The sequence below is a fragment of the Nyctibius grandis genome, chromosome 9 (assembly GCF_013368605.1).
Source record: "Nyctibius grandis isolate bNycGra1 chromosome 9, bNycGra1.pri, whole genome shotgun sequence".
Taxonomy (NCBI): Eukaryota; Metazoa; Chordata; class Aves; order Nyctibiiformes; family Nyctibiidae; genus Nyctibius; species Nyctibius grandis.
In genome coordinates this window covers 12,588,977-12,615,398 of record NC_090666.1, presented here as the reverse complement: position 1 = coordinate 12,615,398, position 26,422 = coordinate 12,588,977, and the positions used below count along the sequence as shown (strand labels likewise).

General features: G+C 35.9%; 1 protein-coding gene across 1 annotated transcript in view; it reads right to left on the bottom strand.

The window, feature by feature from the left end:
- Nucleotides 1-1,030: 1,030 nt before the first annotated feature.
- Nucleotides 1,031-26,422, bottom strand: part of CCDC141 (coiled-coil domain containing 141) — a 99,236-nt gene continuing 73,844 nt past the window's right edge. Inside the window, 22 exon segments of the mRNA XM_068407350.1 lie at nucleotides 1,031-1,327; nucleotides 2,821-2,986; nucleotides 3,074-3,203; nucleotides 3,302-3,456; nucleotides 10,921-11,065; nucleotides 11,067-11,094; nucleotides 13,050-13,146; nucleotides 13,149-13,233; nucleotides 13,236-13,303; nucleotides 13,306-13,353; nucleotides 13,356-13,433; nucleotides 13,436-13,556; nucleotides 13,558-13,853; nucleotides 13,856-13,931; nucleotides 14,262-14,281; nucleotides 17,615-17,678; nucleotides 18,299-18,406; nucleotides 20,956-21,065; nucleotides 22,367-22,550; nucleotides 24,149-24,343; nucleotides 25,866-25,941; nucleotides 25,943-26,004. Coding sequence (XP_068263451.1) covers nucleotides 1,201-1,327; nucleotides 2,821-2,986; nucleotides 3,074-3,203; nucleotides 3,302-3,456; nucleotides 10,921-11,065; nucleotides 11,067-11,094; nucleotides 13,050-13,146; nucleotides 13,149-13,233; nucleotides 13,236-13,303; nucleotides 13,306-13,353; nucleotides 13,356-13,433; nucleotides 13,436-13,556; nucleotides 13,558-13,853; nucleotides 13,856-13,931; nucleotides 14,262-14,281; nucleotides 17,615-17,678; nucleotides 18,299-18,406; nucleotides 20,956-21,065; nucleotides 22,367-22,550; nucleotides 24,149-24,343; nucleotides 25,866-25,941; nucleotides 25,943-26,004 — 2,439 coding nt within the window. The 3' untranslated portion in view covers nucleotides 1,031-1,200.

The window sequence follows — 26,422 nt, the reverse complement described above, 5'->3', positions numbered from 1 at the left end:
TGTATATGATATTTTTTTCAGCTCATTTCCTCTCTATGCTTGTACTTTAATTTGGAGAGAAATTTAAGTTTCTACCAGCCAACCTGCATCTTATTGGAGAAAAATTTTTAATGTTTTTTAATGTTACAGTTACTCCCAAGTCTAACTAGATGTTCTGTTGGTTATTGTGCCAGTCAAACAGCCATCCAAAATGGGATGTTTTCTGAACTACTTTTTTCAATGCTGCAAATTGATGACACTATGAATGTCCTCCTCTTTCTCTGCAAGGAGCTTTGCAGTGAAGTGAAAAAGATACCTAGACTCTGAATTCAAGAGATGGAAACAAAAATTTCACCATGCTAATGACTGCCCTACAATCCAAAAGATTCAATTTCAGTTCAGGGTTTCTTTATACCATGAATGGATGCTATGGGTCTTGAGAAATTCTATCATTGGGAAGTCCTTGGCTAAGCTAAGGATGTGCTTTGAAACTAGCATGGGTATCACTTCATAGTCCACTCCTTTGGACTGTAATGACATGCATCAACTGGAAATGGACTGCTTTTTCACAGTAATCCAATCCTGAAAGCAGAAGCAATATAGCAGAAGACTTCTCCATTATGCTGCCTTAAAGAGACTCTCTCTTCCCTAAAGATGTTCTTGGGACTAAGCCATTAGACAAGGTTTGCTATTATTAGTAACCACTCCTTTTGGTGCCCAGCCTCCTCAAAATGTCTCAAAGCTGTTAGAAATAAGGTAATGAATGCTCTATTTAATAAACTGAAGAATCCTGTAGTTATAAACTCATTTTGTTGTAAGTCCTCATTCTTATATAGAATTCTCTATATATGCTAGTGGGAAGAACTGTTGATGGAATTGATGGCATTGATGGAATTTGTAGAATAAAACAGTGGGCACTGATGAATCACCAGAGAGATCTGTAATTTTGAAGGCTAATGTCTCTTTTTTCCATCATCACCTTGTTAAATTTGTTCAACAAACCAGAACAAAACCGCAAGAAATTAGAAATCACTGTCTAATAAATGCATGCACAGGTGAATTTTATTAATGATTTATTTATAAAGAAACCAAATACAAATTGTAACCTAGATATAAATCAAATAGCACTCAAAGATTCATCTTCTCCTCACCCATTGCCAATATCTACTAATGGACACAGAAATCTACATGAGCACCCTCATGCATCAGGCATCTTGCAGTTCAGTCCATCATCTGATCCTCTGCAGCAGGCAGGAGAAGAACAGGATCATGTTCCAAATTGAAGCTAATCTCTTGTGGCCTCTCAAGTTCAAGATACACTCCCTGAAGCCAGAGTTTCTCTTTAAACCTGTTTAAAAAAAGGTCAGTTAATATTGCCTATATTTTTAATGGTGGCAGCTGCAGCATGCCCTTCCATAAGCCACACTGTGGTGGTTGGCATAGACTGTTCTCTGTGGTCTTGAGACAATACCAGATTAGAGATCAAATGAAGAGTGCTTCCAGACAGAACATAAAACATTCTAAAACTCATCTTACTGACAATAACAAATAACCAGAGGGCACTTCAATTATAAGGAGCAGAAGAGATGAGAAAAATGAGGAGAAATTTGACCTTTCTGTATGATCTACATGTTTTAATCAGACTGAATTCTCTATGTGCCCTAAGTAAAATTAACATGATCTTGCATTTGATTTTTTTGCTTTGGAATATCTACCATCTCGCAGCAATACAGAAAAAAACTGAACACAATATACGGGATCAATACTTGATCAGCTGGACATGAGGGAAAGTGTGCAGGCAGCTTATGATGAAAGGAGAACAGCTTTTGAATCAACATATGCAATACTTTTCCTTTCCTGTTGCACGGTGCTCTACATGTAGATAGACAAACCTCAGGAACTTAAAGGCAAAAGAACACTGCTCTTTCTTTTTCCTATGGCTTTTAGCCATAGAATTCACTATGTATGAAAAGTTCTGAAAATATTCAGACACTTTTAGGCAACAAATGTGTTTTGGGAATTGTTAAGGTATTTTCTACTGAAAACCTCTGACAGCAAGTCTTATTTTTATGTGCACAATCTCTTCCTAACCCTCACCTACATCACCTCATCTTATCTGATGTTTCCAGTGAAACAGTGAACTAATAGCAGAGTAAACCAGATTAGTAATGGTCACAGGGTATAAACACTCTCTCATCCCTGAATACGTTAGTCAAAAGACAGGCAGTTCTAGCACTCTAAACTATAGCAGGCTATCATAGCCTAAACTCAGGAGGCAAGATTTAACCTTGTGCAAGAAGCCACCACAAAGACTATTGACTTCATGTGTCTGATTTAATCTTCTGCAATTGCACAGTGGGAAGTTTTGTCATCTTTAATCAATTAATGAACAATGACTGTTCCTGTGCTATTAGGACTGCTGCTTATTCTTCTAAATAAGATGCTTACCTAGTAGAAAACTTTGTTTACATATTCTGTTATTGAAACTTCATGCAGTTGTATCAATTTAAACTTCTGGAATACTTTGTATCTTTGAGTTGATCAATCTTACAATAATATCTACATTAAGATATCTAGATTTAAAAAAAATTTTTCAATAAACTAAATACCTTATTGCACAAACTCAGTTTTCTATTGTGTTACAAGGTCTCTCATCTAACAGAATTGCACATCTTCTGATGAATAATTAAGTGTAAAAGGCAGTCACACATTAGACACCTCATTTACATTATGCAAAAATTCATAGGATTAGGAAAAGTGTTCTATGTGTGCTTTGTAAATTAAGGTGCTTACAGCTATTGGAGTATTACAAGATGTAGCACAGAGTAAGCTGCAAGTTACCTTACTGGAAGATGTTTAGCCACTGGTCTTTGATCTCTCACACAATGTGTGTCATGGGGTCGTACTACCTCAGTTTTGGTGACATTGACTTCTTCTGAAGAGTAGCCATCTTCCCATTCTGATTTAGCCTGAGTTATGGTGGAAGTTTTTGGGGTTTTGTTTTTCTCTGAAACAAAACATGTATGTTAGTAAGTGTGCTTATTTAATATGGCAACAACATGCCTAAAAGCATGCAGCTGGCAGGATGGATCACCTGTCACTGTTACGAAAGCAGAACAGTGTGCCTTTCCAATTTCATTGCTGGCAACACAGATATATTTCCCAGTATCCGCAAGGACTACATTTCTTTTTAGAAGGTAATAGGTATCTCCTAATTTCTCAATCTGTAAAACAATAGAATGCACATAGGAGATTATTAGTAGCATAAAGCAAAATATATTATCTTTCTCCCAAGAAATATTTCAAGAACATTAGAACATACACTGATGTCTCCAGATGCCACTTGGATATCATCCTTCATCCAGCAAACATGTGGTTTGGGCTTTCCATGTATAGTGCAATGCAGGATTAAATCTTCTCCTTCTTGTAGAGTTCTGTGTCCAAATTCTTGTATGAAGTTTGGCTGTTTTCCTTGCACTGAAAACACATTACTCACTGTATTTTAAAAGGCACAACTAAAACAACTGAAGAAAAAATCCATTCTCATTAAGTTCACCACATTGCATGCCAAAGAGAGCCTCTATTGATGCCTGGAACTCAGGATAACTTGTTTGCAAGACAGTTAGTAGGCAGATATCATTTATCTATATAATATAAATTTTGTTGAAACACATGGATATTAAGCACCCAAGATTTTCATGCATCGACATAGTGATATTAGTTGCATGGCAATGCTAAAGAATCATATTCTTTGTATAGGTAGTAGGCAAGTCTATGTAGATTATTGTGTTTCAGTGAAGGTGGAAAAGTAAATATTCCACACAAATTTAAAGTGACAAATTCAAGAGAGCAAACTTCTGCATTTAGTGCATTTTTCTACATTACACTCTTTCTTCACTTTTTTTCCCTATTCTTCTAGTAAAAAAAAAAAAAGTTATTGAAAAAATAAAAGAAGATTGATCTATATTTGCAACAATGATGAAGGCCAGAATGTGTCCTCTGTACCACTTTGATGAAGATAATTATTTTGCCCGTCATTAATACTTAAACCATGTACTACCAGATCATCCCGTAAAAATCTGATTCAGATCAAGGATGGGCAAATAATTGCATTTCTATTGCAGTAACCAGAGCACATGAGAGTTCATGCTGGCTTCATGGCAACTGTGGGAGGACAGATGACACCTGAGCCAGTACAAGGCCTGGCTAATACAAATTCACCCATCAAAATTGTTTGAAGAAATTTCAGTCATCAGCGTCAGTTTGTACTGAATCAAAGCACTGCTTCATGTGACATGTAACTTAATGAGCTGTAAAGCTGGATTTACTGGATCACTGTACTACTACCTGAGGTTCCACTTCCAGGGCCACAGTAAATAAGATGACAACCTCAGAACTCAGACTAAGTATTCTTGACACAGGGAATCCAAAGCAGCAGATGTTAACACACAGAAGCACACAAAAAGACATATACTACAACAAAAATGAACACTTTGCATTCCTATCACATAAGGAATGTCTTCTTGTTCCTCTTTACTATAAATTGTACCATATGTCCATACTATTTAACAAAAGTAATAATTGGCCTTCTCAGAAACTGAAAGTTACTGAAGTATGTGATAAATAACTGAGCTTGAAACTGCTCTCAACTATGCTAGCATTACTCCACTGTTTTAGGATGAAAAATTTTTCTTTAAGCTATTGCAAAACAAAAGCCAGCATATCTCACAAAGGTGCCCAGCAACTTCTAAACCCAAATATATTCAGCCCATGGCTATTTTTGCCAAATGTGGGACTGTCAGCATGGTGAGGCAGACATTTTCATCCATTGTATTAATAAATCCACTGCTTAGGTGAGTTCTTACTTGCAATGAGCATTCAAGCTTAGCTGCTTTTACATTCTTCCCAAGTACTGTAGGACTGAGGTCACAATATAGAGCAGAAGTATGAGAGTTTTACTCTCTCATACTCTTGCTAACCTAATGTCTGTATTAGCCAGTCCCAGCAGCTCAAACAACTCAGTTCTTATCTGTTGAAAGTTAGCATGTGCAAGCTGCCACCACCATTGCATTGCATGCACCTGAAGCACAGAAATTTGGGAACTGCAGCTTCACTTCAAGCAAGAGAATCAAGCTTACACCCCTGCCTCCTCTTTACAGGCAGCTGGCAATAAGGCACAAACAGCGCATGATTAGCTTGTATTCCAGTGGAAAACGTTAAGTGGGCATCAGCCACTCCTAGTGATATTTTTGGCTGGATTCCAATACTTGTGCAGTTTGTATTACCTTGTGAAGTCAGGCTGCATCTCATACCAGGATGGTTTTTACCATTTAAAGAAAAAAAAAATCATCTGAGTGGAAAGGTGATAATGATCAGACCCCATCTTGATTTTCTACCAGTAAGTCAGCAGAATATAAAACCTAGAATGACCAGTTTCTAGAGAGCACAGGGAAAGTATGTGCAAAGAAAACCACGAAGTGATAGTTACTACAACTCTTTAAGGCACAGGCTGGAACTCAACAGCAAAACAAAGTCTGCTGTAAAAGAAAAGTTCATCCTCTGACAGCAACCTTTAAAATAGAATTGTATGAGCCAGAACAGGCAGGACTCAGGAACAACCACAAAACCATGAATGAAATGCAAAGAGTAAATTTATTCCCATTACCTCACGAACCGGGGAATCTCCAGAGCAGCACCTGGGGCAGAGGCATGCAAGCAGGGATACAGGCACTGCAGAGCTCAGTCCTTGCTAGAGAGAGAGCAAGAGATTTCGAACCTGCTGCTTTTGCCTGTGTATCAGGGATTTTTTGCAGGCGGTATTTTTTCACTGTGCTTTGATCTTTCTCACAGCAGGGCAGGAAACTCAAGCATGTTTGACAGGGTACCTCTAAGTCTATCACAGGCCTATGTTATCTAAACACGGATGCTCTACTTGTAAGCACACAAGACTAAACAACGATTAGTAGTATGATATATGTTTTTTGACACCCCAGGTGCAAGTCACTTGAGCATGTTTACAATCCTCCTCGCCAATCTTCTGTTATATGTTCCCACAAGAATGGATGGTTATATTTCACCAATGGTTTTCCCATGATATCATAATGAAATGTCAGAATAAGCTAAGACAACTTGTCAATTAAAAATTATTTCTTGGCTGGACATCTCATGATCCACAAAGATTACAAGGAACAGATCTTTTTTTTCCTGCATTGTGGAGGTAAAACATTTCAGGTGGTCTGGTGGCTTCAGATAAGTTGTTTGTCAAATACTAAATATTACATAAGTTATTTGTAGGAACCAGTAGAGCTCTGCTGCAAACTGGGGAACCAGCAAGGAAAACTCCGCAGTCTGGAGCAATGCAAAAACTGCAGATGGAGACATCACCTACATCTGGCTTTATCACACAGCTTTCACCCCTGCCCCAAGTCTCTCTCGCACACAGGCAAGTACCAGGTCAAGCCAAATTGTTTTCAACAGCCATTTTTTATTACTTTGCTTCACTGTTATTCTTAATCTTTTTTTTTTCTGGGCATGTGATTTCGAATTTCTGATGTCTTGAAATGTGATATTAGCAAGTTTATCAACTTCCCCTTATCTTTAAAATTTAGGCTACACTGAGATTCACACCATGCTGTTCAGAGACTTTGGATTCACTCAGCACTGCTCTAAGTTAAGACACCACACTTTATTGTTTAGAGCTTTTGTCTCAGTCAAGCTCCTAACACAATCAGACAGAATTTTATTAAGGAATACCAAGCGGGTCTCATGATCCAATTGATCTGAAATATCCATAATCCAGAGCTCCAGTCTCCTTGAATACCATGGTGCAGCCTCATTAAAGGAAGTCTGAGCAGTAATTTTTAAAGACACAGCTCCTCTGAGCCACAAAAGATATACACACACATAAATTACTAGCTTACTCTAGGCAAAGTCTCCAGAGAAAGGTCCAGAAATAAGCATACCTTACCAGTCATTTGAGAAGAAGCCACCTTCTTCATGGCAGTTCCAGCCACATCTGATCCAAAGCCCACCAGGGCCATGTCCCATCCTCCCTTTGCCTACTGACTCACACCTTGGCCCTCAGACAGGCTGCTTCTTTTGAAAAATGAAAATAATTAATCCCGTCCCCCTCCAAACTTATGCACCTTGTTTAAATACCCCTTCGCACAACGCCCCATCTTGTAGTCAGGCAATCTCATTCACCACTTCCTGCATAGGGCAGATTTCCTTTAGTGACTTTCTAGATAGAAGTGGCTTAAAAATGTCCTTCTCCAGCCAATAAAATTGAGCATGGGTGCTGTTTCAACACCATATCATAGCAGCGAAGAGTTACAGGGGCATTGTGTCAATACATCATTTCCTCATCTGGAAAGCCTTCCTGGAGCGTATAATCCCGAATCCAGTCTCAAATAGCAATACCTTGAAAACGTCCATAAAGATAAACTACTTTTATATCTTGTTCAGTACATGAACTACCAATAGTACTTTCAAAATATGATGGAAAAAGAGAAAAATAGATAAGGAAAACACAAACTTCATCAACAAGGGTCATTTCATGAACTATTTAAACCGTAATTCAGAAGAAAAAAAACATCAGCATTGTATTGATTTTAAATGTTTTTCTGCTAAGGGGGCAAAACATAAATACACCTGATTAGACATGTGCAACATGATACATACTCAGAATTCTACTAAAGGCAGAATATGCTTGTTCACATGCATGCACAGATTAGTAAATGTTGGAATAAAATTTACTCTCTCTCTGAGGCTTCTCTTTAACTCCTCTCCTCTTAAAGGAAAGATGACAGTCCTCCTTGTTATGCTTGGAACTGAGAGTGCAAGCCAAACTCCAACAAAAGGCTATATCACAGGCTGGCTTCTAAGTAATAATAAAAAGACAGAATAAATTCCACTTGGATTCAAAGCTGCATCCTCTCACTCTCACACAATTTTGTAAACTGGCCTTGTATTCTGGCTGTTAAATCTCAGGTAAAGCAAGTAACCAAGATCTCTCCCACTTGTTCTAAAGCCTGTTAAACGAAGTTAAGAGAAACAGATTTAATGCAAGATGTATGAGGGAGAAGGTCTGCATGCCTGCTCCCTTGTAATACCCTAGGAGCCTGGATGTACATCAGGAAGTGTATGAGGGAGGGGAAAGAATTTGTTCTCATAACCTGTGTACACTCATCCAGTAGTTCTGTGTCTGTTTGTTGTCTTTTTAACTTGTAGAGCTGATTATCACTAATAGTGAGCGGTCTTTCTGTAAGTGCCAGCAAGCAATCAGATCCAACTACAAGTCTAGATCCAAGCTACCTCAGTTCCTCCTCCATAACATGATGAAAAATTCATATCTTTTTCTGCTGCTTTGGTAAAACTACAAGTGAGTTCAGGACATATTTTTCCAAGCAAGGCTGGAAACCTAGGTCTAGCCTTGCTTTCTGAAGGACAGAGACTCATCTCACCATGTTATTTTGCTGAACAAATGGCTCTCGTCCCACCAAAATATCAAATGCATATCTCTGAACTCACACACTGGCCATATAAAAAGACAAAAGTTCTAGCACTGAACTTTTCCATAGTTTTCAAGATGAAGGATCCACAAGTTAAAACAGAGATTCAGCTTTGAGCCCAGCATCTATAGAACTACAATGACTCACTCTGTCACAGGCCTTATGACAGTTAATGCTTAATTTAAAGGCCTAATTCTGGCAGAGGCAAGGCAGAAGAGGAAAGAGAACAACTCTGCTTTCACTCCTGTTTTTTTTTGTGTGCACATACTTAGCCTCAATACTGAAGGCAAAAATGCTGAAAAAGTGACCTGAGTATTATATAAAGTTACTAAAAAAGCAGAAAACAAGACAAAGAACATCCATGATTACTTTTAATTTTTGAATTACGGCAACTCTCAGTAAAATAGAGGATTGAAGGGCAGCCATCACCTAGAAGACTCATTTTCAAATAGAAAATTGGTCTTATGAATGGGATAAAGTTATGAAGCACTGGCAACTCTGCAGCAGGCAAAACCTTACAGCATGTAGAGAGGCATTTTGGTTTGTTCTTATCATAATATTGCTTATTGTACGTCTATGTAAGTCAGCTTGCTCACACAGGTTCTTTACTGTATGTTTGTAACAACCATACATAAAGTCACAAGAGCACAAAAACACTAAACTGAATTTCACTTTTATGAAAATTGAAACATTCAAAATCTTATTGAAATTAGCTTTATTGTGAAATGGAAAGCACACTTTAGGAAAACGGGTGATTTTTATACCTGAGAGAATTCTTATGAATCAACATTTTTGCGAGATGACTGAACTTAGAAATTTCTTCATTAATGGTAATACCAATTTTAGTTATAATTTACTTTCTTCCCCCATCTGCCTCACTACCTCCTCCTCCTGCTCCCTCTCATATTGCTGTGAGGTTATACTCCCTTGAGAACTTCTCCTGTTTTAAGTTACAAGAATTTTAATAAAATTGCAGTCACTGGGCCAAAATATCTAAATGTCAGTCTTCAATCTCACTGATCCTCCACAATTTGCGATATATATTCTGCTCATAGCATGCTACACAGTAAAAGGCTCACTTAATTCCTGCAAATTATGTAAGAGAAAGTAAATATTTCCTCTCTATAAATTTTGCACACCAACACAGTTGTAATATGAAAGCTGCAAATCAAAGATGCAAGAAAAAAAAAATGTAGCTGTTGTTTTTACTGTACAAATACAACAAGTACTGGAGTTAAAGAATGAAGTTACGTTTGAGGATTTATAAATGAAATCTTCCACTGGCACAGTTATGTCATTGTTATGAAATATTTAAACAAATTACTACTTTAATAAAAAATAATGTTTGTGGTTGTCCTTGTCAAGAATGGAATGCAACGCATAGGTGAACAAAGTTCTGGTTTTAGATTTACTGCTTTGAAGATATAGGAGAATTTTTTTTGTTTTGGTGTGAATACACTTTTGAGTATTTCCCCAATTTGGTTGATTCTGTTTGAAATCAGTGTGTTAAAAATTTAAACATGCACAAGTTGCTCACTTCACAAACTATTATCTTTCTTGTCTTATACTAGCTATTTAGTGGATTATTAAAATATTTATATCTTTAATTTTATAAGGAGGCAGAGAAAGTATCACAAGCATCTACCTAAGCAGACTTGTATGTTGGAACATCTCATTTTGTAAACATTTGGGATTTTTGGTCTACTGTATGCTAGGTGTCACTTACACTAATCCTGATGATCTGGATCAAATCTTTGTAGTGCAGATGATCACAACTCTATTGGAACTACTGCAATTTTCTGCTGGGCTGAGACAGCGTTAAATCTGATCTGTGCCAGAGCAATCATGAATGGTATGATTTCTTTACTAAGAGGCTTTATCCTACAAATAAAATTTTTTAAAAAGTAGATGAGAAAAATCTGGTTGGAAATAATACATTCAATGTTTAACAAACTTTCCACACCCTCCACATGCCCTCCCAAAAAAGGCACATCATAAAACATATGTGCATTCTCAGCACTCTGTCTTGGTGTATCTTGACATTTAATACCTATAACCATTAAAACTGTTTCCAACTCTTTATAATGCCAACATTTTTAGAAAGTAAAACTCTGCCTCAGATTCTAGAAAATGTTTTGTAACTTTTTATCTCAACATCACTATGAGAAAGTAGATATATATATATATATATAAAATAATACTAGCATTAAAGAAACAAGCAATATATCAAGTGTGACATAAAAGTGGTTTGGTACAGATTGTGAAAGATGCAGTGTAAGAAATAAATTTAATGTTGTCTTAGCATGTGAGAATTAAGTCCAATGCAGTCAATATTGTACTTATTTTGTGAATATCCAGTACATTAGTGATATGCTAATATAGACGACACACAGCATTATCCAGTCTATTCTTGTAATAGGTGGCCTGTTACCTTTCACGTGGAGAATGGCACTTGATGAGATAGTGCCGTTCAAGTTTTTAGCCCGAACAACATAGAGGCCCGCATCTTTATCACACACCTTCTGAATGAACAAAGTATGCTTTGTCTCCTTTTGTAAAAGCTTTAAGTGCTCATCCTGCAGTCAGTTTCTGGCCCTTCTTGTACCTGAAGCAGAGAGTCAGTTTTCAAGTCAGATTTATATCACTGTATGCCAAGCAGAACTATGCAAATCCAGACAACCTCTATAACACTACATTGACAGCAAGGGATAAAATCTTACTGCTGTGCTCTCATTCCTCAGTTTTTATAAATTTATATGTAAATATGGATGAATATTTAAACAACACAAATCCTGGATAATACATTCTTAACACTAGAAAAATGTGGTTCTGGAAAATGGTTTTCAATGGACAAGTCACAGTTATCTCACTGCGGTATTGGAGAGAGTAGCATGAAAGCGTGGGCACTGAGTTTTGTGCAGAAACGTTTTTGCTAGTAAGGTGTTGAGTGAATCCACATTCAACTCATGAATAGGCTGTTAAGATGCATAAGCAATGTACAAACTTTCTGAACTTGTGTTCTTCAGTATAAAGAACCGTCAAGGACCTGTTCCTCCACCCCAGCCCACTTAACATTTTACTTAGTTCACATCATCAACAGGACAGAACAATGCATCAGGAGTTATTTCAGAGAACTGGTGTCATATTCTAACACTTGAGAATCTGTCACCATGTACTGGTATTAACTCCTGATTTACATATTGGAAGTGAGGGAAAATTCTGGCTCTTCTTGCCTTGTGATGTGCATAAGCTACATTTAACCTAGCACAAACATAGAAATGTTTTTTCTACATGTATATCAAATAAAATGTCTGCATCGGTTACTAAAATACATGGTATTGGTGATTTTTTAATTACGAAACCTCCCATTTTTTCTGTTTTCATAAATTTCTAATTTTCAAAATGCTTTCAGTTGAATGTTATTCTTTAAAAGACCATATATCAACAGTGTATATATTTTTTTAGCTAAATTAATGCTTTCTTATGATAAAATAAAACTGAAAGTACCTCTTGTTTCACTCAACAATACTCCTCAAACTGTAGAATACCAGGATTTTAAAACAAAGTAACTTTATGATATCAACACAGTATAGCACAAGGTTGCAGAGTCCAGTATTTTTCTCAGTGCCATAGAAGAAATGCAGCTTACTAAAAGCTACAGTTCACCTAATTCTTTACATGTGTAATAATAATCTTAACATCAAAATGCTTCCAATAACAGGCATATCTAATTTTACTACATTAAAAGAAATGCATCCATTGTGAAAGTCTAACGGAACAAGTGGAGAAATGGCAAATGAAGTAAAGTTTTAGGAAAATATGCCAACACACAGAGGACTACTACCAAAATGTTGAAATCCTGCCCCTCTTTCCTTGGCAGGGAATTTCTAAAAAGTCATCTTAAAAGATGTTTATACTACATCATCTCTATTTCTCACAAATGCAGTATAAAGCAATCTAATTAGACATACAGCAATTCAGAGAGAGACAGAGAGGGCATACAAATATATAATATAAAACTTGTTCTCTTAGTGTAGACATTTAGGGTATCTTTTAACCTGTAACCTCTCTCCAGTTTTCAACAACTGACCTCTCACATATATAAAAATGTGTGTCTCTATGTATATGTCGTGGGTATATAAATATTTCAGCGTGGACACACATGTATGTGTCTGTCCATATATAGTGCCACAATCCTGAGAAAATGCAGACAATTTACTTATGGTAAATCTGGAGTGCACATTTTGTTTTGAGAAATTATTGAACAAGTGGAATGTTATATTCCAGAATATAAAAACCATATGATGTATTTGCTCAAAAAACATTGGATATGCTTGCAGTATTTTGATGCTCTCATTATTCATAAATTAAGTACAGAGAGGTTATTTCAAGTAGGTTAATTGTCAAAAGCAATTTTGAAAGTGGGAATCATGCAGAAGTGTGGAGTAGAAAGGATACAACCATTTATTCTAGTCTATAGATTAATTAATTTGGTTTATAAGTGGTTCAGGATGTCTTGCTAATAGGTGTATTTACTACTTCTCATTTTAAGCTACCCACCATGTCAGTGTAGGCTCTGGGAATCCCGTTACTTCTACTTCCAAAGTTACCGGAGAACCTTCCATGACGGTTTTTGTTAGAGAGAAGCTGGAGAAGTAGGCGCCTGTCCAGTTAGGCTGGCTGTGCTGTTCTTTTCTGATGAACTTTTAATCTCTTCTCGGGTGACCAATCTGCCTCTGACAGCTTTCTGGTGGCGTCTGATTGAAACACGAAACCTGAGAATGCATCAGGCAAAGCATGCAGCCTGTCCTTGTTTTAGTACAGTTATTCAAATCATGCAATTGTTCTTGTGTTTCTGCCATGCTTTACGAAGTTCAAGGTGTTGCAAATATGTTTTGCACACTTCACTCATCATCATGCTATATACTGGTTTGCATTTATAGTGCAGGAAGCAGTGCTAGCTTCAGATATTCCTTGTAAGCTACAAGTCAAAGGAGATACTGCTCTGACTTTTGGACAAGAATCTCTTGAAAAGATACAAAACTTCTCAAACTGATCTGATGGGCTTTTCCGTTCTATTATTTGTAGCATCAGCATAAGCAGAATTTGTTAAGAGATCAGACACTTCCATCACTTTTTTAATACTAGTGGTTTTCTGCATTTGCAAGCTATAGGAACTGACATGCAGACTATGAGAACTACAACAGCACTGTTCTTCTAGCTCTGTTTCAGAATGTAAGAGGTTGGATTCTGGTGTCTCAGAAAGCGGTGGCAAAGAGATATCATCAGGTGATATACACTCATATTCATCTCCGGAGGGTATTTCTTCTGCCAGGAATTCAGTCTGTAAACTATCCTCTTTGCTGAAGATGACAGCTCCGTATCCTGTGAAACAAGATCCTCACCAGCTGGACAGATAAGTGGAATATCAGCCAATTATTCCTCTCCTTAAATTAGGATGGGAAAAAAGAGAAGGGAAAGAAGAAGAAAAAAAAGAGAGAGAGAGAATGAGTTATCATTCTGTGCATCCACTTTTCATGCAAAAGCTAGCAACATATTTGAAATATTTCTCCTAATTAAGCTTAACATATTCTGAGAAGCAGGAGGAAATACGTGGAAAAGGATAATTCCTCAGAAAATTTTGCAGCAACTACTGGAATTTCGAACTGTTCGAATAGATTCTAGCAGATATTATTATAAATTATATATAAGCTTTACTATAACAGTAACAATAAAAGGAAAAAGTACCTCTTTCTATAAACAAAGGACAACCTGTGGATTTCCTGTAGCTGCTGTTTATAAGAGCATTTGCAAGGGGAAGGTGGAGGACGAGGAGGTCTAATTACGTCTAATGGCAAACAGTTACATAGCAATAAAAGTATATTAACAGCCAAGTTACTGGACTTTGATTCTTTGAGAAAGAGAGTCACCAGTCATATCCAAGATTTCCAGAATTAAACTAACATCTCTAAGATATTTTCCAAGTGTTTTATAATTCCCTCGTTTTTTGCCAGCTGTTTCACAGTCTTGTCCAAACATTAACAGAAAACAATGTTAAAATTATTTTTATATATATTTTTTTATCATGTTTCAAAAAAAACTGGATGTGGCATGAGTGCATTAATTTTAATCACAAAATATCAAAGATATTATCTGACTTACTAATTACGTCTCTGCCTCTTAATTTTTATATAATTGTGTAATCACATATTCAGGCCTATTTCATTTGTGCCAGGGCTCTCACAGAAGGTGTCATAACGTTTTCATATGCTATTCTCTCCATTGTTGAGTTCTATACAAAATTATGTAATCTACTAAGCGATGTTTCTATCACCTATAAACTGTTCACTCAGATCAATTGAGTGATACACTGGACGTCCTTGCTTTCCAAATCAGGTCTCTCTAGCAGTATCCAGTACAAAAGTATGGCAGCACATTCACTTCGGCTTCCTTTTTGCTTTATTGTGCTAAACCTAACCTAATTATCCGTGCACAAAATTAACAAGTTAAAAGTAAAAAGAAGTAATAGAACCTCACATGTGCTGTGGTCCTGTAGATATGGTAGTTTTAATATAGATGTTTTTCCAAGTTAATACATTTGTTATTTCAAAGCCATGTGATTCATGCCAGATCCATGAATAAATGACTGGAAGAAAGCTGGGATTTTACTGTGTCAATTTTACTAAACAATTCCATTTAGTTGTAAGATGAACTTTATCTTACCTGAACTTGAACTTTAAGTGTGCATATTAAAATAGGTTTTCCACAAGCATCCCTTGATGCACTCTGACCCCCAAAGTGTCTTTCAGTATGAATAATCATGGTATAAACATGATAAATTATAATTGACTTTCCAATTTGGTGAAATGTATCCATTTACCCCCTTCCCAATCACTCAGAAAACAATAAATACTGAGTTGCTTCTTCCTTCTGCATGTATTCAAATTTATTATTGGGGTTCTAACTAATTGTAAACAATTTCTAAGAAATTGTTATTTTTAGGGGTTAATTCCAATACACTCATACAATATATTTTTCTAGGATTTGCAAATTTGACTGTCGCCCAGCTTTTATAACCTTATCAGCACTGTTCTAAGTAACTGTCTCAGTTTTAAGCCTGATCAAATTTACAAGTCTTCCTTAAATGAAGCTTTAATAGGCACTTCAGTAGCAAATTCTGGCTGTTTTGGTCTGACTTGCACTAGCAACTTTAATAAACCAAATCTGATTAAATATTAAGAAGTTGAAAAATTCTTTAGAATGTTAAATTCTGAGCAGGTATATTTAAAAAACGTAGGTCAAAATTTCTGAATAGCCAGTCTCTACTGTCCGAATGAAATCAATGGTCCAGATTCATTCTGTCTATTGAGGAGCCTACGCACATGTACACACAGTGGCATACATGTGTGTAACTATGGGAAAGACACGAAAATGTAAGAATCTTCCAGTGACTAATCTAGGATCTTAGTGCAGGGATGTGCTGTCAGTTTCATGGTCACCTCGTCTGGAGGTCACAGAACTGAACAAAGTTATTTCAGACTTTGCTAGAAAACGACTCTGGGGAAAACGCTGGGGAAAAGAATGACAGGTGGGCAGTGAGTGAGCAAGCTGTCAGACAGGCTTTGGCAGCATGAGGACTTTCAGCCCTGGTGTGCCACCTCGGATCAAAGAAGCATGAGGATGAATGGGCCATGAGAAGGTTTAGGCCACTTTTTAGAGGGTGATATTTATTACTGAAGCAAATTAATACTGCAAAACTAGCTTGCAGAAGTATAGACAAAGTTAGAGATTGCTGGCCCAACAGACAAGGGGCTAGGGATATGCCAGGTCTTTCCTCAGAAAGGATGGAAATGGAAGGCAGAAAAGCTCTAGTGAGAAGAACCTGCTACTTCTTCAAGTAAAGTATGGAGTGATGAAAAGGGTGGAGGCATTGTAATTGCCATACTTCACATCTGATATTTGCTGTTTCACATACCCTTGACTTCTCCCCTTGGCAGCTGAGGCACAGTCTGACAAGGACTGACAAAGCTGTGGCCTAGCAAAATAGGAAATAGGGTTATGGAGATCTGCTGGGTGAGGTGATTCTCCTGAGGGTGGTTCTTTGCAACAGACACAAAATTTTGAGTGAAATCTGGGCTCCCAGTCAATGGTGAAACTCCCATTGACTTGGAATGGAGGTAAGAAATTAATTAGGCTTAATTTTGGCTCCTCAGCAGATTACAGGACATTCTGTATTGAACTGAAAGGAATGTTAATATTAGTTGAATTTCTACAAAACATCACAATTTAATGTCTTGTACTACTGGTCTATGTTATCAGCTTGCAAAATGGAAGTTTTTAGAGCTCTAAATCAATTACCAATGTATCCCACCTTTGTAAAGACTTAAATATACTACCACCCACTCCAATTTACCAGAATATTTCACATACTAAATTATTTACATTTGCATCCAGGATGTCAAGGCTTCAAAATGTTCTTTAAGCTAAAGGAATTAATCTCATAAAACATAGGTCTGGTTTTGTATTGCCTGTATTTCTAAGACTACATTTATTCATTGACAATTTGGAACCTTTCATATTTATTTACTGTATATCCATGAATAAAACATGCTTGTCTACTAGGATTTTTATAATTCTAAACACATATCCAGTCTTTCGCTATCAAATTTCCTTTTGTGCATTGTGCTCAACATGCAATCCATACTTTGGAACTTATTTATGATCTCTGCTGCACAGAATTTTGGCAGCTGAAATGTAACTTAAGTGTTTTGAGGTGAGGGTGAAGACGACTATTTGATGCTGAGTTCTGTTATTTATTTGATGTATAGTGTTGTACCAACAGTACAGTAGATTATCTGTGACATGATGTCATACTGAACTGCTGGCAGCTGCAGCTGTGTTTCATCATGTTTTTGCCATGATTTCTTTCCTATTATTCACACTGTTGCAAAAGCGAAGCAATTCTGTGCTCGTTTTGCATTGGATTTTTGTAATACTGTAAATGAGAAGACAATCAAAGACCACCAATCTATAACAATATCCATCACTTTTGAGAAGCAATGAATTAAGGAGTAAAATTCCTTTGAGAGTACACAACAATGTCCATCAATTTGATTAAAAAAAACCAAGAACAGCAGATACCTGTTTAGCAATGCTTTCTGAATTCATAAGCAATTTATCTGATGCCATCTGAAAGAAAAATGTTTTAAACACCTTTTTCCCTGATGAATACCTTAATGATTCAATAAAGCATCATAATTTCTCCCGTTACTTAGTTCAAATTCTGAGCTATGAGGCTTCTCTCATAGCATATTACTTATAAATCAAATACTTTCATAGCTTGTCTCTAGGGGTTATATGAATATTAGGGCTCTGGGAAATACTAACAGCAGTCTCCATTACTTCCTATATTCCTTTAAGTCTTTTGATAAAGGAGAGAGCAGAATGTGTTCTCCCCTGAAGAGAGAGGAATGGTCACAAAGAGGATGTCTGCATTAAGAATACTGTGGCAATAGGACCAAAGGAAAATCGGTAAAAGATTACGAAAAGAATATTATTTTGGAAAAGAGAGAGAGATACATAGGCAAGTAAAAATAAAAGGCTAAAAAAATAAAATTCATAGAGAAGAATATGTGGATTGGATAGAAGGCAAATGGGTAACTAAAAAACAATTGAAACAGAAATGACCAAAGACTACACTGATAATACCCATCTTAAGGGAGGCTTCAAGACTGAAAAGCAATAAACTTTACAGCAATACACAAAGTCTTCTAAGAAACAGAGATCTAGTTAAAAAAAACCTGACCAACCTGCTGCTTTTGTTCCTCTGCTTTGTCTTCAATAACAGCCTTACATGCTTCTTGACCATTTCTTTCTTCTTTTTGAACAGTAACCAACTCTTCAGAAAACTCATCTTTCTGCCATGTGAAAAGAAAATTAAGTAAGCTTATGCACAATAGAAGGTAGCAATTGTTAGCTACGTACTGACTTATGCTCTGTACAACAGAGTAGAAAAAAAATAACTGAAATCTTATCTGAAACCTGTCATCAGCAGAGGTGTAAATTGCTTATGGCAAAAATATGCAGCAAAATCTGATTCATTCATTCCTGGACAAGCAAAACAACATTTTTCAAAGCTGAGGGGATCTTTTCTGAGACAGGGAAAGTATAGGACACCAAAGACTGAAGAACTCAAGTGGTTGGTCAAGAATCTGAGGAATATTAACCGATTTGTACCTAACATGAGAGTAAGGGAAAATAAAGAATTAAGAAAGTTACACTATTAGGAAAAAGAGAATAAACAAATCCAGAAAAAAATGCAGGATTTCAGGAAAACAGCTCTAGGGAGGAAAGAAACATTTGTGAGTCTCTTGAATGTTCAAGATTGTCTAAAAGGCAGAAAGGGGAGAATGTGTTCTAAGCATAAAACATAGCGAGGCAGAATTTGTATTTGTTCTTGTTTTCCTTCCTTCTTCAACTTCCTGTCTGGACAGTCCATAACCACTCTGAATGTAGTTAACTGTACTTTAGATCAGCTACTTTTACCATTCTTTTTGGCTAGTATTTATTTCTAGCTTAAGTCTCAAAGACTGCACAACTAGTTACAAAGTACTTACATAACAGAAATCGGGACAACCATACTGTAATTTTATGAATCCTTTAAAATTGTCACGAAAGAAATCTACAGATTTCAAAGAACATCACAGTGGTATAACGCAAGAAAAAATAAAAGTTTTATCGTTTTGTGTATTTCACATCTTTAGCTGTCCAGCTAAAGTTACAGTCCTAAATAACTTCTTATAAGAAAGCGCTGCATTATTAATTTCCATTCTAGCATTAAACAAGTGAAAAATTCTGTGTGATCTGTTCAATCTATTTTTTTCTGAAGAAAAAGTAGTCTTTAATTTGTACTTGAAAAATCCAAGAGTTGTTTTCTTCAGACATCCAACAGCCATATAAAGTCAGGAAAGATTGCACAATACATTTCCCCTTAATTTGTTACACTTTAAAAATGACAGAAAGTGAAACTGAATTCAGGGTCATGGCATTCCATACTCATGGCACTTATTTGTGTAGATTATTTGCTGAATGATTTATTCTTCATAAGATACAGACATCGACTATTGAGATATTCTGGAAATGTTCAATAAGAATGTTAGTTTTAAAATCTCAGAATACTAGATATTATAAAAAAATAACAACTTTCTTTTGAAAAAAGTTGCAGAACTACTCTCTATTGCAGAAAATTCATTTTTATAATATTCCTTTTGACTGACTTTTTTTAAAGAATTACCTAAATTAAAGTTTAAAGTAATCAGTAAATACTTTATGAATGGTTCTGTGTGAAGTGTTCTCCAAACAATCCTATTAAAGAAAGATAACTTTACAATTCGCAAAATTAGCCTAAGTAAAATATTACCATTATTTTGAAATACCACTTCTCTTGAAAAGATATTATGTTGAGCTAACAAAAAAGATCAAAGGTTCAAGCCCTGTTCTGAGAGAACCTGGAGCTACTGTCCTGCACACAACAGCATTTATGTAACAGACAGATTGGGAGGATCACTTTGAAAAAGCTAATTGGCATTTATATTGAAGTTTCTTTATGGTCACAGTGCAAGGCAAAGCCTTCTTTCCATTCATCTAATTACTTCTGGAAGTCATTTGTATTTTTGTCAGCTCTTACTGCTTTAAAGTGTATTAATGGATAATTTGAGTGTTCATCAGTTTTTATACTATAATTCCATCAAAGAGAAGTGAAATAACATTCATCATCAACATCTTAACTCTTCCAGCTTTACAGAAGAATTAACCCATCAGCTATTGCTGTATGTGGAAGATTTTTGATGTATTACTTTGAGAGTTGGGGGTGGAGTAGACACAGTCTGTATTCTAGCACTCTTAGCTGTCTTCCATAATTCCTCCTCAGTTGATACATTATACTTGATTACACTTAAAGAAGCTTATCACAATATGAAACTAAAAATGTTGTTGTTCTCTTTAATATTTACATTATAAGCCATGTTTTTCTAATTTAAATTATTTGGGTTTAACACAACTTGGGTTTTGGGATGATTTTCCCAACAGGAAGACAAGCTAGGTTGTTTGGCATTTTATAGATCTAGCAGTTACCTATATTACAGTACCAAGGGAAGAAGAAATATGAAAAAAAGTATTTGCCTAGATACTCAAGAAATCGTGACATTTTCCCCTGAAGGTTACTGGAAAGCAGTAACAGTTCCGAAAGAAATTGAGAAAATGAAACCTAGGAGGAATGCTTAGTGCACAAACAAGTAGCACTTCATTGATTCATTACAATCATTACCTAAGGTAATGGAAAAGTGAACAATTAAGAAATGCTTCATGCTATCATAGATTATCCTCAGTTAAAAGTACTGATTCAGACACTAAGCGTGATAAATTGATGCAGATGTAAGATATTCTCCAGATTAAAAAAAAAAAATACCTTAGTCTCCTTAAGTTCTCTGAGAGATCTACACAACTCATCAACAGAATTAAGGATTTCTTTGTACTTTAATATGGCTTTTTCAACATACTTCTTTCCTTCTTCAATACCTACAATGGTAAAACAACACGAAAGTAGAACAGAATGCCTCAAACAGATGCATAACAATCAATGTACTTTGTAACTGCAATATACAATAACTACATTGTTCTGTGTTTTGTTTTGTTGAAGGAGTTCTGTGATTCACAGCAATGTGCTTTCCTACCTCTTACTAGCTTACTTGAGATGGGGCCTCATAGTTGCTGCAGGTCTTCTGCTGGGTTTCTTCTTGAACAAAATTACATCTATCTGGTTAGTGATACGGTCACAGTGTAAGGCAAAGCCTTCTTTCCATTCATCTAATGACTTTTGGAACTTATTTGTATTTTTGGCAACTCCTATGGCTTTAAAAGATGCTGACCTTGTAAAGTGTCTCCTAAACTAGTTGCCTTTTACAGCTAGGAGGGACGACTTAAATCCCTGTTATAAGAAATATAAAAAAAAAGGCAGGACAGAGAAACTTTTTCCCACGTAATGACTTAAAAACACAAAGCAGCTTCTTTCTCCCAGTGTTCCTAATCAGCTGGTGTCAAAAATCCATTCTGTCAGCTCCTTTCTTACAGATAGGAATGTTCAAAAGATTCAGAAGGTTAAAAAATAAAAAGAGAGAAGAAAAAGAAAAGCAATCTGTGCTCTCTAAATAGTCTTTTCAACACTAAATTAGAGGAATTCAAAAGCAGAGTTTGACTCTGTTGAATTTTTTTCAGATTTACTGCTTGAATTGATGGGCTACACAGTATCCTTTGCACATTTGGATGGTCACTTTATCTTTGGATAAAATAACTTCAACAAGTATATAAACATTATGAGTGGGAGAAAAAAAGCAAAACCTGAAGTTTGTTGACCTTCATTCTTTTTGGTCAACAATACTGCAAATCAATACAATTGCAAATACAGTATTTACATAACAATCTACATTTTTTGCTAATAAAATGTTTAAGAAAGTTGGCAATCAAGTACCACTAGTTATTCACAGCGTTAATGTAAAAAATTCACTCAGCACTGAGATACATCACTGTAATATACTTTGACTTCAAAGGCTTGCATGATATGAGATAGCATAAGTCATGAAGTCTTAATTCCAAGCTCATAAATATTACAAGGTCTTTCACACTTTGACTTCAAGGTGAACTCAGGCTGTATGCAGAAAACCAAGTAACTACCAGACTGTTGAGTACTTCCATATTTTTCTTTTTTAAATATTTGTTCCGAAATCCTTCACCTCTTCCAGTCAATACTTTAAAACAACATTTGTTTTTTAAACTTCCTGGGATTTTCTTCTTAAATGAACAATTACCATACAGCTTCTCACCATATAACTGTTTAGCGAGGTCTATAATCTGCTGAATTTTTTCTTCTTGTTGAGGCACTGTAGGTTCAATAAACTTATTGAATTGCTTGTAGAGAGTCTCTATTGCTTCTCTCGTTTTGCATTCTGCAGAATATTTGCCAACTCTAACGACTGTTGCACTCACATCTTCAAACCAAAATTGACACTGAGGGATAAAAATACCGCATGATAATGAATTATTATCAGCAGTGCAAGATTTTGTAGAATAGACTGGACTATTTTTAGACTTTCCATAATCAGTGGCATAGAGTATGTCTTAAATTTTCTGATTTTAATTTAACCTGAAAAACATTTGTTCATGACCAGTGCTGCTTCCAATATTAATAGCTGTTAAATTTTCTTTAAACACTAGATCCATGCTCATCTTACAAGCATGATGATGGTATTAATTAATGGTTCTGCAAACATATGTTTTATTTCTGAGTTCTTTCCACCTTGTATATCAACTGACTAATTTCACAAACTTTGTTTCATGGCCGCAGTTATACCTCTGCAAAGGCAGCAAGGTTGCATAGATTTAGTCTACTAGCAAACAGGGGTTTTGGTCTCAGCAAGCATTAAAGTTGCTAGGAATCTTTCCACTGACAAGAATAGGCTGCAGAACATACCCTTAATAAACATTGTTGGTTAACAATACTCAGAGGAGGATAGAATCTGGCATTCACTCAGTATCACCCATATTGTATCATTACAGCAAGCAGCTAATAATCACAATTTTTAACTGCCATTAAAGTCAGTGTGTAAGACTGTGCCTAATCACTGAAAGAACACTATTGAGTAAAAGATGATACTTTACACCGAGTAAAAAAAAGAAATCTTAAATTTTAGCTCTAGGAAATAATTTATTTCCCTTAAAGTAAGGGGGCAGTTTAAAAATGTAGATGCACGACAAATGGTAACAAATTGCTTTGCTAATGATATATGAAATGACACATTGATCAGACCACTGGACACTGAAAACATCTTTTAAACAAAACTATAGTATTGTGATCCACCATTAAGGGAATTTATTTGTCATGCATTCAGATCACTTTGGAGATACGAACAGTGTTATTTCTAAAAATAAACAATGATGACAAGAATGTGCTTGCCTCATAGCAGATGCACCAACACAATGTGGCAAGGGGAAAACACTATTACAAACTTTTTTTTCTTTTAAAAAAAGGCAATGCATGAGGCAGTCCTTAGACACATTAAAATAAAGTTACCGAAGTCTCCAAGTTACTGAAGTTACTGAAGACTTAGACTGCAGTTCAGAAAACAATATACATATACTTAATAATTAAGTCTATTTAAAAAATTATATGCTGCTTTTAAAGAACTGAATATTTTACATTTCAGTTCCAGAATTACATACCACACAGACAGCTCTTCCTGACAACTAACAAAGTGGGTATTTGTGATAACCTGGCTCTTGTGGTTTGACAGCTGTCGAAGAGTGCCTTGTGGTACTTCCTGTGTTGCCTCAGAATACATTTAGAAAAAATGAGCTCATCAGTATGATCATAGATATGCTGAATCACTATGAAAGTGCAAGTGCAAAAATATGTTCATGCTGCATATTTTTTTTTCCCTCTTTCTCCACAAAGTTACAGAGAAAAAAATAGAAGAAAATACAGTTTTTTAACAATCTGCTACTTTTGGAAGCCACAGATTTTGCCTGAAGTAGTTGTAAGCACTTTTCTCTATCCCAGTCCTGGATCTTTATTACAACCACAGTGGGGGTCTCAGGTTTACTAGTACCTCTTCCATCATCTGTTGCAGATGCTCCAGGAGATCCAGACTTTGCTTGTAATCCTCCACAACTCTGCGAAAGTCATTCAGCTGTTTCTGTAAGTCACCAGTTGACCCCAAGAGGACTCTAACATTAGCATTGTGTTCATTTGCCAAAGAGCCAATGACTTTCTTCTCTAAATTATCCATCTTCTTTTTAAGAATCTGTTTAAAAGATGTAGCAATGTTAAATACCACAACAAAAATATTTCTATTTTTAGAAATAAAAAGTAAAAATCATGGGAAAAACCACACGAACTGGAGGGCCTCTACAAGGAAACCAACGTAAATTATATTTATTAAAGGTGGAACTGAGTTACACTTTTCAGCTTAAAAATAATTAAATATCTGTAGTAATAAAACATGGGATCTTGAACAAAATAACTTCCATTGAACCTGGAAAGGAAAAAGTACTACTAAGCCTTTCGAGTCTTTGACCAAATACAAGTCAATTTAAGCATCACAGTTATTTATATCCTAGAATATTAACATTATTGCTTAATAATCTGATGTAAGCAACATCAGTGACGATCTAGCATAATCCCAAAGTCCAAGGGGAACAAGTATTCATACTAGTACTTTATGATGTCTGGTATAAACATGACATGTAAAATTTTAGGATAAGATGATATACATACATACGTTATGTATTTTATATCCTGGGAACACTGGTCTTGACAGTTGATCAAGCTCTGTCGTGCTAGCTGTTTTACAAGTGATGCAAAAGACAGGTTCCTTAATTTTGTTTGGAAAGGAAGAGATTGGTTTAAAATAGGAAAGTGTTTCATGAGCTGCCCACTTATACACTGGTAGGAAAGTAGTGTGTCAGCAGGTCAAAGGAGGTGATTATTCCCTTCTACATAGCACTAGTGCTGTATGCACTTTGGGCTCCCCAGTACAAGAAATACCTGGACATACTGGAGCAAATCTGGCAAGTGGCCACAAAGATGACAGTGACTGAGCATGCGTCATACAATGACAGAGAGAGCTGAGATTTTTTAGTCTGGAGAAGGGAATACTCAAGGTGGATCTTAGTATGTGTATAAAACATGATGGGAGGAAGTAAGAAAACAGAGCCAGACTCATCTCAGTGGTGTCTAGTGAAGAGACAGGAGGCAATGGACCCAATCTGAAATACAAGAAATTCTGTCCAAGCAAAAAGGTTGTGGAGTCTCCATCCCTGAAGATATTCGAAACCCAACCAAACATGACAGAGCAACCTTTTTTAGTTAATCCTGCTCTGAGGAAGGAATTTTGACCAGATGATCTTCAGAGGTCCCTTCCAACCTCAATGTTTCTGTGATTTGAATTTGCATTTGTGGATGAAATTGCCAAGAAAGGGAAAAAAAAAAAAGGTTGTAAAAGGAGTAGTCAATGAAAATAAAAGAAACAGCAAAAATAAAATCATAGAAGCTACTGAAAATTTCAAGTAAAAAAGTTGTGACGGAAGAGACTGGCAGGGCAAGAGAAAAAAAAGCGCAAGTTCTGATTATTTCACTGAAGAAATGGAATAAAAGGAACAGAACAATGAAAAATATCTCAGTCAGTGACTGAGATATAGGAAGGCTATAAAGCTGAGTAACAGGGAAGCTCACAATACATTTTACATCTCCTCTGATCTGCTTGGCACAGGCCACAGCAATTCAACCAGTGAAGCCTTCACTAAGACTAAAATTTCTAATATTACCTGTATTTTCTCTGCATATGTATCAACTTGCTGAATCTGTATTTTAAGTACTTTCAGATTCGAGCTTTTTCAGGTTCTTTGTATAGTTAAACTTCAAATTGTTGAATTTCTTTTTGAGATCCTTAAATGATTCTTTGAGCTGAAACAGAGTAAGCATATTTGTTAGTAAAAAGGAAACCAGCACATTTCAATTTAGGTTTTTTCAAGAGCTGTTTAACAGACCACAATCTGAACACTGAAAATTTAATACAGAAATTAATAATACTATGCCATCTCATAAAGCATCCTTATTTCCTCAGAATTTCTTTCCAGTAGTGGAAACTGGAAATCTTACTAATCAACATTTTTGCATTCTGAATGCTGAGTATTGTTTCTAGAATGGCTGGGGCAAAAAAAAAAGGATTGGGGCAAAGGATAAGATCCTTGCTCAGACAATCTATGAAAAAATCTTGTCTGAGAGCTTTCATTGATTTTAACTAGATGCAGGTACCCTTCACATACTCTAGTCCATTTAGTGGAAATGGTAGCCATGTAAACGTACATCCATGCTTAGTTTC